The sequence below is a fragment of the Nicotiana tabacum genome, chromosome 15, assembly GCF_000715075.1.
Source record: "Nicotiana tabacum cultivar K326 chromosome 15, ASM71507v2, whole genome shotgun sequence".
Classification (NCBI taxonomy): Eukaryota; Viridiplantae; Streptophyta; class Magnoliopsida; order Solanales; family Solanaceae; genus Nicotiana; species Nicotiana tabacum.
In genome coordinates this window covers 10,438,634-10,452,662 of record NC_134094.1, presented here as the reverse complement: position 1 = coordinate 10,452,662, position 14,029 = coordinate 10,438,634, and the positions used below count along the sequence as shown (strand labels likewise).

The window sequence follows — 14,029 nt, the reverse complement described above, 5'->3', positions numbered from 1 at the left end:
TGGACAGTTCAAATTCTGGAGGATATGCTTAGAGCATGTGACATTGACTTCGGAGGTTAGTGGGATAGATTTTTTCCATTTGACTAGTTTGCTTACAACAACAGTTATTAGTCCAGTATCGAGATGACTCCATTTGAGGCTTTTTATGGTCAGCGATATCATTCGCCCATCGGATGGTTCGAGCCCGGCGAGGCTAAGTTATATGGTATTTATTTAGTGAAGGGTGCCTTGGAAAAGGTAAAGTTGATTCAGGATTGACTTCGCACAGCACAGTCCAGATAGAAGGGTTATGCAGATCAGAAGGCGCGTGATTTATCATTTATGTTAGGCGAGAAGGTTCTCTTAAAGGTCTCGCCGATGAAAGGAATCACGAGGTTTGCAAAGAAGGGCAAGTTAAGCCTAAGCTTTATAGGTCCATTTAAAGTGTTGAGGCGAGTTTCGGAGGTTTCTTATGAGTTTGCTTTGCGTCCCAGTCTATTGGGAGTTCATCCGGTCTTCCATGTGTCTATGCTCCGGAGGTATCATGCTGACAGGTCGCACGTGCTAGATAACAACATGGTTCAGCTAGATGAGAGTTTAGGTTGTGAGGAGGAGCCAGTTCCCATTATTGACAAGCAGGTTTTCCAGTTAAGGTCCATGAAGATTGTTGCGGTAAAGGTTCAGTGGAGGGGTCAATTAGCCAAGGAGGCGACTTGGGAGACCGAGGAGGACATATGGAACAGATATCCACACCTATTCGGCAGTCCAGGCATGATTCTACACCCGTTCAAGGACGAACGTATGTTTGAAAGGTGGAGAATGTAATGATCCGACCGGTCACTTTGCTTTGTAGATACCCGTTCCCCTAATGAAGACTTCCTGTATGTGATTTTATTATTTTATGACTTGCGAGGATGGTTAGTTCAGGTTTGGAAGGGTTTGTGTTGAAATCGGAACACTTAGTTCCTTAATAATGGCTTAAAATGGTTAAGTTTGACTTGAGTCAACATTTTGAGTAAACGACCTCGAAACTGGGATTTGACGGTCCCAATAGGTTTGTATGATGATTTTGGATTTGGGCGTATGCCCGGATTGGGTTTCGGATGACCCTTCGGCGCTTAGTATTGAAAGTTGGCGCATTGAAGGTTTTCAAGTTCTTTAAATTTGGTTTGAAGTAGAATTTGGTGTTATCGAGGTCTGTTTGGGATTTCGAGCTTGGAAATAGTTCCATATGGTGATTTGTGACTTTCACGCAAAATTTGGTGTCATTCCGAGTAGTTTAAGTATGGTTCGGCGCGTTCGGAGTAAGTTGGAAGAACTTGAAGTTCATAAGTTGATTCGATTTGGTTTGGGGTGCGATTCTTAGTTTTGATATTGTTTCACGCGTTCCAAGGGTGCGAACGAGTTCGTTTTATGTTTACAAACATGTTGGTATGTGTGGATGGGACACCAAAAGCCTCAGGTGCTATTCGGATGATGTGCGGAACATGTTTGGACTTGGAATCATTGCTGAGGCAGCAGTAGTTCTGGTGCGTTCGCACCTACGAGAAACTAGCCGCAGGTGCGAGCCAACGAGCACAGAAGCGGCTGAGAGTGGACTAGCCAGTGTCCACATAAGCGAAGCTTCTTCTACAGAAGCGGACTCGATTCTGCGATGGGGGATCGCAGGTGCGGAGGGAGGCAGCATGACATGGGTCGCAGGTGCGCGAGGCGAGCCACAGAAGCAAGCTCGCAGATACGGAAGTTTTCTGCAAGTGCGACCAGTGCTAGATCATGCGTGTTCCAAAAAATTAGATAATTGCCCGCAGAAGCAGCGAAGCTGCCGCATATGTGAAATCGCTTAAGGCAGTAAGGTCCATTTAATCCGGACTTAGGCTCTTTTCCCCCTGTTTTCATTTAGAGAAGTCGATTTATAGCTCTTGGAGAGGAATTTTTCGCCTATCATCGTGACTTAAATAATTCCTATATAATGTGAGTTTAATACGCGGATTTTGGGTAGATTGTGAGAAGGCACGGGAGAAAATACGTTATTGATATTGGATGATAAATACAATACAAGAGGTCCCTAGTTATAGCTATTTACGACAAGGAGATATTACTCCTCTTCCAATGTGGGACAAGACTACACTATGAATATCTGTAAACTAACACTCCCCCTCAAGCCGGTGCATACACATCATATGTACCGAGCTTATTACACATGTAACTAATACGAGAACCAGTAAGAGACTTAGTAAAAATATCTATTAGTTGATCATTCGACTTTACAAACTTTGTAACAATATCTCCTTAAAGTATTTTTTCTCTGACAAAGTGACAGTCGATCTCAATGTGTTTAGTCCTCTCATGGAACACCGGATTTGACGCAATATGAAGAGCAGCTTGGTTATCACACACTAATTCCATCTTGCTGATTTCTCCGAACTTTAACTCCTTGACCAACTGCTTGACCCAAACTAACTCACACGTCGCCATAGCCATGGCCCGATATTCGGCTTCGGCGCTAGATCGAGCAACTACATTCTATTTCTTGCTCTTCCACGAGACCAAATTACCTCCTACTAGAACACAATATCCAGACATAGAGCGTCTATCAAAAGGTGATCCTGCCAAATCAGCATCTGTGTACCCAACAATCTGCTCATGGCCTCGATCCTCGAATAGTAATCCTTTTCCTGGAGCTGACTTTATATACCGAAGAATGCGAACAACTGCATCACAGTGACTATCACAGGGAGATTCCATAAACTCACTTACAACACTCACCGGAAAAGAAATGTCAGGTCTAGTCACTGTGAGGTAATTCAATTTGCCAACCAACCTCCTATATCTCATAGGCTCTCTAAGAGGCTCCCCCTGTCCAGGCGGAAGCTTAGCATTCGGATCCATATGAGAGTCAATAGGTCTGCAACCCATCATTCCAGTCTCCTCAGGAATGTCTAAGGCATACTTCCGCTGTGAAATAACAATACCTGAGCTAGACTGAGCGACCTCACTACCTAGAAAATACTTCAATCTGCCCAGATCCTTAGTCTGGAAGTGCTGAAAGAGATGTTGCTTCAGATTAGTAATACCATCCTGATCATTACCAGTAATAACAATATCATCAACATAAACCACTAGATAAATATACAGATTAGGAGCAGAATGCCGATAAAACACAAAGTGATCAGCCTCACTACGAGTCATGCCGAACTCCTAAATAATTATGCTAAACTTACCAAACCAAGCTCGAGGGGACTATTTCAAACCATATAGTGACCTGTGCAATCTGCACACACAACCATTAAACTCCCCCTGAGCAACAAAACCAGGTGGTTGCTCCATATAAACTTCTTCCTCAAGATCACCATGGAGAAAAGCATTCTTAATGTCTAATTGATTAAGAGGCCAATGACGTACAACAACCATGGACAAAAAGAGATGAACATATGCTACTTTAGCCACGAGAGAGAAAGCATCACTATAATCAAGCCCAAAAATCTGAGTATATCCTTTTGCAAAAAGACGAGCCTTAAGCCGATCAACCTGGCCATCCGGGCCGACTTTGACTGCATAAACCCAATGACAACCAACAGTAGACTTACCTGCAGGAAGAGGAATAAGCTTCCAAGTGTCACTCGCATGTAAAGCAGACATCTCGTCAGTCATAGCATGGCGCCATCCTGGATGAGATAGTGCCTCACCTGTAGACTTAGGGATAGAAACAGTGGACAAAGAAGATATAAAAGCATAATGAGGTGACGACAGACGATGATAACTTAAACCGACATAGTGAGGATTAGGATTAAGTGTTGATTGTACACCTTTGCGGAGTGCAATTGGTTGACTAAGAGGAGACAAGTCCGCAGTAGGTGCAGAATCTGATGCGGGGCATGAATCACTTGGGCCTGATGCTGGATGTGGACGACGATGATAGGTCAAGAGTGGTGGAGCTGCAGAAGGTTGAATTGGATTACGTGGAGGAACTGGATCTATAGGTGGTGGAGCTACAACCGGAGCTATAGGTGGTGGAACTGGAGCTATAGGTGGTAGAGCTACAACTGGAGCTATAGGTGGTAGAGCTACAACTGGAGTTGTAGGTGGTGGAGCTGGAGTGACTGAATCTCCAAAAGATGAAACTGGTATTACCTCATAAATATCTAAGTGATGACCTGAACTTGTGAAGTATGATTGGGTTTCAAAAAAGGTAACATCAGCGGACATAAGGTACCGCTGGAAGTCAGGAGAGTAGCATCGATACACTTTTTGTGTTCTCGAGAAACCCAGAAATACGCACTTAAGAGCACGAGGTGCTAACTTATCTGTTCCTGGAGTAAGGTTATGGCCAAAACAAGTGCTTCCAAAGATACTGGGTGGAAGAGAGAACAAAGGTAAGTGGGGAAACATGACAGAGAATGGAACTTGGTTCTGGATAGCTGAAGATGGCATACGATTAATAAGATAGCAAGATATAAGAATTGCATCCCCCCAAAAACACAACGGAGCATGAGATTGTATGAGAAGGGTACGAGTAGTTTCAATAAGCTGTCTATTCTTTCTTTCAGCTACCCCATTTTGTTGAGATGTGTACGAACAAGATGTTTGATGAATAATCCCATGAGATTTCATAAACTGCTGAAATGGAGAAGACAAATACTCTCGGGCATTATCACTATGAAATGTGCAAATAGAAACCCCAATTTGATTTTGAATTTCAGCGTGGAAGGTCTGGAAAATAGAAAATAGCTCAGATCGATTTTTTATAAAAAAAATATCCAAGTGCACCTGGAATAATCACCAATGAAACTGACAAAGTAGCGGAATCTCAAGGTGGAACTGACCCGACTAGGACCCCAAACATCTGAATGGACTAAAATAAAAGGTGACTCTGCTCGATTATCAAGACGCCGAGGAAAATGGGAGCGGGTATGCTTACCGAGCTGACATGACTCACACTCTAGAGCTGACAAGTGAGATAAACCAGATACCATTTTCTGAAGTTTTGACAAACTGGGATGTCCCAACCGTTTATGTAATAAATCTGGTGAATCAGTAACAGGACAAGTTGTAGAAGGAAGACAAGATGTGAGTCTATGTGATTTACCAAGGATAAGGTAATAAAGTCCGTTTGATTCACGCCCGGTACCAATGATCCGCCCCGTACTGCGTTCCTGTATAAAAACATGGTCATCAAGAAATAAAACAGCGCATTTAAGTGATTTGGCTAAGCGACTAACAGCTATGAGATTAAAAGGACTATTGGGAACATAAAGGACTGAATCTAAAGGTAAGGAAGAAAGTGGGCTTGCTTGACCTATTGCAGTTGCCATGGTTTGAGACCTATTGGCCATTGTGATTTTTGGAAGAGATTGAGAATACGAAATAGTAGTGAAAAGAAATTTGTTACCAGAAATATGATCTGATGTACCTGAATCAATGACCCAAGACTCAGAGGATGAAGATTGGGAGAAACAAGTAACGTTATTACCTGTTTGAATAACAGAAGCTATCTCAGAAGATGTCTGCTTACATGCTTTATACTGAAGGAATTCAACATACTCTGCTAAAGAAACCATCTGACTATTCAAAGCATCGGTTCTCATGTCGCTACAATTTATAGTAGTAGAGTTAACTTGAAATAGTGAAAATAAGTAACTCCTGTGAGAAAACTGAAAAAATAGCTTGAAAAACACTGTTTACAACAGGAAAACAAAATATTGTACTGTGCCAGAAACACTGTTCTCGCCGGAAACACTGTAGCTCGCTGAAAAATTCCAAAGTTGTCGGAATTTGCCGTAACTAGGATGGATAGACTCAAAATTCCTTTACGAGCAAGCTGTCCTAAAGAAATGGCCGGAAAGGTCACTGTTCATGCCGGAAAAATATAAAAATGGTCGGATTTTGATTTGAATTAGATGGATAGGCTCGGAATTTTGAGGAGAGCACACTGTCCTGAAGAAGCTTCGCGAAAAAATGGTTGGAAAGTGGCCGGAACCCTCGCCGGAAAAGTTGTTGCCGGCGCGTGGAGGAACGTGGCGGCTTTTCTGCTAGATAAAATTTTCGCGGTTGGTCGTCGAAGGGTGATCTACCTCGTGGTGGTGTTGGTTTTAGCACAACACAGACATAAAGTGACTTTTACTTAGACAAGCCTTAGGTCACCAAAAACATTGCACGATGACTAAGTTCTTTCTTCCCGGTTAACGCTGGAATGACGCACAATAATCTTTTCTCACTAATGCTCTGATACCATGTGAGAAGGCACGGGAGAAAATATGTTAGTGATATTGGATGATAAATACAATACAAGATGTCCATATTTATAGCTATACACTACAAGGAGATATTACTCATCTTTCAATAGGGACAAGACTAATATGTAAATTATAGAAATCAAAGGTTTAGTTGCAAAACCTAGGTTTTGATGAAAATGGGATTATGCCACGAAAATGACTATGGAATTGGGAAGAAATTATATGTTTGAGTTCATGAGGTTATATGTAACATTTATCTTCGAATATTTTCGGAATCCGGGCACGTGGGCCCGGGGTGAATATTATGAATCTTCCAATTTGGGTTGAAAAATTACTCTAATAGTTAAATTATGAAATTTAAAGCATGTATTGATTAATTTATATAATATTTGGCTAGTTTCGGATTGTTTGGCACCAAGTTAAGGCTTTAGAGTGAATTTGTGGGCCGAAAAGTGAGCTTTGGACGAGGTAAATCTCTTGTTTAACCTTGTAAGAGAGAATTTACCCCATGGGTATTTTAAATTGCTATTTGCTTCTAATTGTGAGTGCTACGTATGCACGAAGTGACGAGAGTTCGCGCGTAGCTACAAATCGTGCTTTTGTCCGGGTAGTTTTAGGACCCTATCATGAAATACTTGTATTTTTTGCACTCTACGTGTTAATTTAAGTGCTTAATTTATATTGAAACTTGTTAAAGGATTTGTAAATACCGAACTTCACTTATTTTGATTTTTTGCTAATTACTTGGTCGTTGATAGAAATTGTGTCTCCTTGTGAACTGGTCTTGTGATAGCCTTTAATCGGATATCCGTAGAGTATTCTCTCTTCTTGTGGAGCGGGCTGAACGTCTCAGCAGTATAATAGATGCATCTACGGTTCGTGTTAGTCAACTCTCGGCAGTGTACACATTATTCTGTATTAGGCTGTATTACCTTAGAATAAATCTTGCATTATAATGTTCGGAGTCAGATCACACTTGATATTATTTTTATGACTTGAGAAATTATAATTTACTTGATAGCCCGTAATTGTTGAAGTTAGTATGTGTCAATGGAGATTTTAGATTGACTTTTAATTAAAGAATCACTTATTTACTGTTGTTATTATGTTATTGTTATTATTATTACTGATGTATTCCATGCCTATTGAAAAAAACTTCATATTTATTTATTGGCCTATAGTAAGTGTCGATGCCAACCTCTCGTCACTACTTCTTCGATGTTAGACTGGATACTTACTAGGTATATGTTGTTTATGTACTCACGCTACACTTCTGCACTAATCGTGCAGGATCTGAGGCAAGTGCATCTGGCAGTCATTCAGGCGCGCACCCCCGATACCCCAAGGCATAGTGGTGAGCTGCTCTCTGAGTCCGTTCTGCAGCACCCGTAGTCTCTCTTTTGTATCTAAATTATGTCTATCTTATTTCGGACAGTAACATATGTGTTTTGTATATTCTACTAGACGCTCATACACTTGTGACACCGGATTTTGGGAATATTTTAGTAGACACTTTATGGGTTTGAATATTTATTTTCCTGTATTTGCTCCTTCACTAGTTTACGCTTTACTTTACTATAATTTTTCACTTTTCATCTTCTTAATAAATAACAATCAACGACTTTGAAATTATTAAAAGAACAAATACATGTCTAGTTCACTATTAGCTTGTCTAGCGATTACGTTGGGTACCATCACGGCCTATAGGGGAATTTGGATGGCCGCTCTCCAAACCAACTGGGCATCCCCAAAGGTCTTTTTGCCTATTGTTAGTTACTAATGTTGGTAAAAATAATGCAAAGTCATGAGGAAAGGGAGATACCTGTAGTATTATACATTGCAGCTGCATGTAGCACAGTTGTGCCATAGGGACCAGCATAAGATGGTGAAGTGGAGTTGTTCAAGATGTGTTCCAATAATGCCTTTTCATTTTCAATATCCACAGCTAGATACAGTGGAGTCTTCCGAGCATTGTTAGGCGGATATGAGAAGTCAGGATCTTCTTTGACCAATAATTCTACCACACTGCGATTATGCCACTGCCTTACAGCTTCGTGCAAGGTCGTTTTTCCATCTGTTAGTAATCCTCAAAATCTCTCTGGTTTTCCGAATGCCAGCTTCTATATCAATAACCCCGTCGAGCCCTCAACAATTTCCATGTAGTTGATAAAGGCCTCGACGAGATATGCGTTGCCATTCCTAGCAGCCATATGAATAAAAGTATCTCCATTAGAATTCAAGCTGGAAAATAACTCTGGACCGGCCATAGCAAGAAAATCTCTTGGGTTATTTTTCCGATAGAAACCTTTATTTTGAGCTGCAATATGGAGGACAGTATTGTTGTAAGGAGTTAATTGGGTGGTGAACTGGCTCTTGAATTCTTCCAGAACTTTCATGTCACCTTCTTTAGCAGCTGCGTACAACCGCCGATCCATCGGCATTTCATTTATCAGAATTAATCTACTTGAAGAGGGATATATATGGATGAGTCTGTTTCTCATACAACTCCGGAGTACATATATATATATATATATATATATATATATATATATATATATATATATAAGCAGTAAGTAAGGCAGAGGCTTGCGTACGAGAGGAAAAGCAAAAACAAACCCACGTGAGAATATTAAAATTGTTACTTAATTAAACCCACGTTTATCTGGTCGGGAAAGAAAGACATAAAACTTTAGCGTTTACTACATTATTTAATTATCTAGTTGCGGTAGAATATTAAAATCGAGACTTCTCAATCAATTCACTCCCCACAACCAATATACAACATACTCCTTTTTTTTTTTTTTCAATTAATCACTTCTATATTTCCCTAGCACTCATTAGTAAGATTAGGAGGTGTGTGTTTTTCTACATTATTTGAACTAATCTTTTTTCTTTCTTGCAATTTTTTTTCCTTTTCTCATTTTTTTCCCTACACGTACTCCATACATTAAGGTTCATCGATTAGTGACATTTATTTTCACAACTTTAGTGCACCTTAAGGGCCCTTCCATGGTTCTACTTGAAAGCTACTCCCCAATCTCTCACCTTACTTCTTTTAGCGACTAAGTGCCTTAGGAGGTAAAGGTTCAACAATCTCCAATTAAGAACAAAATAGGGGTACGGCTTGTAATGTGAGTGCAAAAAAAAAAGGTCTATAGGCTCAAAGGGGCTAGCAACGGAAAATTTTATTTTTAAGTGACAAGCACATCTATGATCAAGCAAGAAACGCCTATGTCATCTCCTAGACTAGCACAACTTAATAATTTCGCTTTGATTAACACAGAGGGCAAGTTGTGGACTACATAGGATAGCACAGAAGATCACAAAAACTCACACACACATTGCACATGAATTAATCAAGATGGTTCTGTTCAACTCTAAAGTCAAGCAAGCACATATAGTTGAGAAAATTTAAGCAATATTGCACTATGAAGCATACAAGTCAAACAACCGAGAAACGATGTCATAGAGTATGCTATTTATTTTACTCAGGCATCACAATTCAAATCAAATGTACGGGAAGCTAGACAGAGCGCATGTCATAGCCTAATGTGCCAGCACCAAACACGTCAATAGGTACCTCAGTGCAACTCAACTTCTGTAATAACCCAACCGGTCATTTTGACTTTTAGAACCCCGTTCCCCTAAATAAAATTCCCCGTATGTACTTTTATTAATTTATGACTTGCGGGGATGGTTGGTTCGGGATTTGGAAGTGTTCGGGTTGAAATCAGAACACTTGGTTCCTTAAGTTGGCCTTAAAATGCCAAGTTTGATTTCGGTCAATATTTTTAGAAAACAACCCCGGAATCGGGATTTGACGGTTCCAATAGGTTTGTATGATGAATTCGGACTTGGACGTATGTTCGAATCGGGTTTTGATAACCCGGGAGCGTTTTGGTGCTTAATAGTGAAAATCAATTATTTGAAGGTTTAAAGTTCTTTAAATTTAGTTTGGAGTAATCGAGGCCCGTTTGAAATTTCTAGTTTGGGAATAGTTTCGTATGGTGATTTAAGACTTGCACGCAAAATTTCGTGTCATTTCGAGTAGTTTAAGTATGTTTCGGTGCATTGGAAGTAAAGTGAAGAACTTGAAGTTCTTAAGTTTGATTCAATTTGATTTGAGGTGTGATTCTTAGTTCTGATGTTGTTTTATACGTTCCGAGGGTTCGAGCGAGTCCGTTTTATGATTTCAAACTTATTGGTATGTTCGGGAGGGGCCCTGGGGGCCCCGAGCGTTAATCGGATGAGGCTCGGGCTAAGTTGGAAATTTAGAGCCAAAGTTGAAGCTCACCAGTTCTGTCAGAACCGCAGAAGCGGAAAGAGGGCCGCACCTGTGAAGGCGCAGGTGCGAAAGGAAGAAGTGCAGGTGCGGAATAAGGCGCAGGTGCGGCGTATCAACCGCAGAAGTGGTTTCGCAGAAGCGAGCCGCTGACTGCAGGTGGGAGTTATGCCGGCTAAGGGAAAAGCCGCATCTGCGAGGATATTTTCGCAGATATGGAGCCGCGGATGCAAAAAGCAATATTGGACAGAACCTTAAAAACGGACAAAGCACAGTCCATTTTTAGTCCGTTTTTCTTCCATTGTTGGGCGATTTCAGAGCTTTTGAGAGAGGATTTCAACTAGCAACTTGGAGGTAAGTTAATTCTACACACCTTGAGTTAAATACATAGATTATGGGTAGATTATAACTAGTAAATCTTAAAAATCAAAGGTTTAGATGAAAAACCTAGATTCTTATAAAAATGAGATTTTAACAACGAAAATGGTTATGGAATTGGATAGAAATTATATATTTGAGTGCTTGAGATTATGGGTAACATTTTTATCCGAAAAACATCCGAAATCTAGGCACGTGGGCCCGGGGTAAATTTTAAAATTTTTACCGTTTTGGTTAGGGTAATTTATTTAATAGCCTAAATTCGAATTATTGAACATGTATTAATTATTTTGTATAACATTTGGATAGTTTCGGATTTTTCGGCATCGAATTGAGAATTTAACACGACGTGGTGATCGAAAAATGAACTTTGAGACAAGGTAAGTCTCTTGTCTAATCTTGTGAGGGAGAAATTACCCCATAGGTGATTAAATTAATAATTGTTGCTAATTGTGGGGGGCTACGTACGTACGAGGTGACGAGAGTCCGTGCGTTGCTTCTATTAATGCTAAAGTCCGGGTAGTTTAGGACTCAAATCATGAATTACTTGTGTAAATTATATTCTTTATTTAATTAAATTATTTTATATATATATATATATATATATATATATATATATATATATATATATATATATATATATATATATTGTGAATTGTTAGGGAAAAGATATTAAAAGATGGAAATCTCATAGGCTTGATTGTTTGTTTTAATCAATTAATTGTTAAAAGAAATTGTTCTTCCTCTCGAATTAATCTCATAATAAATATACTCTCATTCCGGAAGTACATAAGAAAATGTCATCCTTTTGTGTGGAGCGGGCTGAACGCCTCGGCAATATAGATGCATCAATGGATCGCGCCGCATGTCCCTCGGTAGTGTACACGATACTCTGGAACGGGCCATATGGCCTCGGCAGAAATCGTACCTAATAATAAAAATAATTACATGATACCTTGATATATTAATTGCAGCTTGTGAATTTAATTAATAGATTGGAAATTGTTGTATTTGAAGGAATAAAATTATTTCTGTTGGTTAAAAAAATTGTTGTAACTCTATAAATCATGTTGATTTAAATATTTCTAATTTTATTTCATTTATTATTATTAACCCTTAGTGAGTGTCAAAGTCGACCTCTCGTCTCTACCTCTTCGAGATTAGGTTTGATACTTACTGGGTACACGTTGTTTACGTACTCATGCTACACTTGCTGTACTTTTTGTGCAGGACCTGAGACAGGTGATATAGTTGGACCTATCGGCGCGCACCCACGATATCCAGAGGCTTAGTGGTGAGCTGCTCTTCTGAGTCATTCTGCAGCAACCAATGCCTCTTCATGGGGACTTTATTCTGTCTATTTTATTTCAGACAGTATTTAAATTTTTTGTATAATCTACTAGATGCTCATACACTTGTGACACCAGGTCTTGGCACACACATTGGTAGAACTTGGAGTTGATTATTTTCTTGGATTTAAATTAATATGTAATTTATTTCTATTTTCTTTATTATTGCTAGTAAAATAATAAAATTACTTGGAAAATTGGATCGTGACAACATGGTATCAAAGCACTAGGTTCACGTAGTTCTCACAAGTTATGAGCAGGCCTAATAGAGTCTTGCGGATCGGTACAGAGACGTCTGTACTTATCTTCGAGAGGGTATAGGGTGCTAGGAAACTACCTTTATTCATATTCCATCGTGTAATTGATGTAGTACTAAATATATTTCTCTTACTCTCTCACATATGGTGAGAACACGCTCTAATGAGGCTCTAGACCACGGAGGAGCTACTCCCCTAGTTTCTAGAGGCCGAGGCAGAGGCCGAGGGAAGGCTCCAGCCCATGGTAGGAGACGAGGACGTCCCAGGACTATTCCAGTTATGCCGCCAGTGGGTCCAGCAGAGAATCCCATTATTGAGGAACAGGGTGAGGTTCCCGTGGCAGAGCCAGCTCCGGTGGATTTCACATCTGCACCGGGATTCCAGGATGTTATGGATCGTATGTTGCAGTTCATGGATACTATGACTCAGGCCGATTTATTTCAGGCAGACCCAGCCACATCTCAAGCAGGCGGGGGAGCACAGACCCTTACCGCACATGCTCATGGGCAGATCGCTGGTGTATATCATACCCAGGGTGCACTACCCGTAGGTGGAGCCCAGCCAGTGGCAGCAACTACACCTGAGCCTAGGCCGGCTGCAGCCGTCGATCCACAAAAACTATTGGACAGATGGACTAGACTACATCCTCTTGTCTTTGGGGGGTGAGCGACATGAGGATCCCCAGGACTTCATTGATCGGTGCAGGGATAGACTGTACAACATGAGGATATTGGAGTCTCATGGGGTTGACTTTGCTACTTTTCAGCTAGAGAGCAGAGCCCGTAGATGGTGGAAGTCTTATCTTCTTAGCAGACCAGCAGATTCTCCTCCCATGACTTGGGACATGTTCACTCGTATTTTCCTGGACATGTATATTCCATCTTCCTAGAGGGAAGAGTTGAGGTTTCAGTTTGAGCAGCTCCAATAGGGTCAGATGTCAGTGACCAATTATGAAGCGAGGTTCTCTGAGTTATCTCGCCATGCACTTATGATACTCCCTATTGAGGCAAAAAGAGTGCAGAGGTATGTTGCGGGTTTACATACTGGCATTCAGGCAACTATGGCTCGAGAGGTTGAGATGGGTACTTCTTATGAGCTAGTCGTGGAGATAGCCTGAGGATTGAGGGTGTGCGTCATCGTAGCCGAGAGTAGGTTATGAGAGATAAGCAGTTTAGATATTATGGAGAGTTCAGAGGTGCTCCGTGTGGGGGAAGAGGTCAGTTCATGAGAGGGCAGTCCAACAGACACACATATCCAGCACCACCACCTCCTTGGGGTTCTCCAGTGTGACCTTATTTCAATGCTATGCCAGAGAGTTCTTATCGCCCACCAGTTATTCAAGGTTCTTCCAGTGGGTATTCAGGTTCCCAGGGCCAGATTCTTAGTTAGCAGCCAATCGCACCGAAGAGTTGTTATGAGTTAGGGGATCCTAGTCACATGCGGAGATTCTGCCCGAGGCTTCAGGGTAGACTAGCGCAACAGGGTCAGCAACCTATGATTACAGCATCAGTTGCTCCACCAGTTGTCCGACCACCAAGAGGTGGAGGACAG

General features: G+C 40.8%; 1 protein-coding gene across 1 annotated transcript; it reads right to left on the bottom strand.

Annotated features, from left to right (window-relative positions):
• Positions 1-3,413: 3,413 nt before the first annotated feature.
• Positions 3,414-8,653, bottom strand: LOC142169526 (uncharacterized). Its single transcript, XM_075231395.1, has 6 exons — positions 8,407-8,653; positions 8,035-8,286; positions 5,685-5,802; positions 5,450-5,568; positions 3,567-3,644; positions 3,414-3,442 (listed from the first exon to the last, which is right to left on the bottom strand). Exons 1-6 carry the CDS (start codon positions 8,651-8,653, stop codon positions 3,414-3,416), a joined length of 843 nt encoding a protein of 280 aa, XP_075087496.1.
• Positions 8,654-14,029: the final 5,376 nt, after the last annotated feature.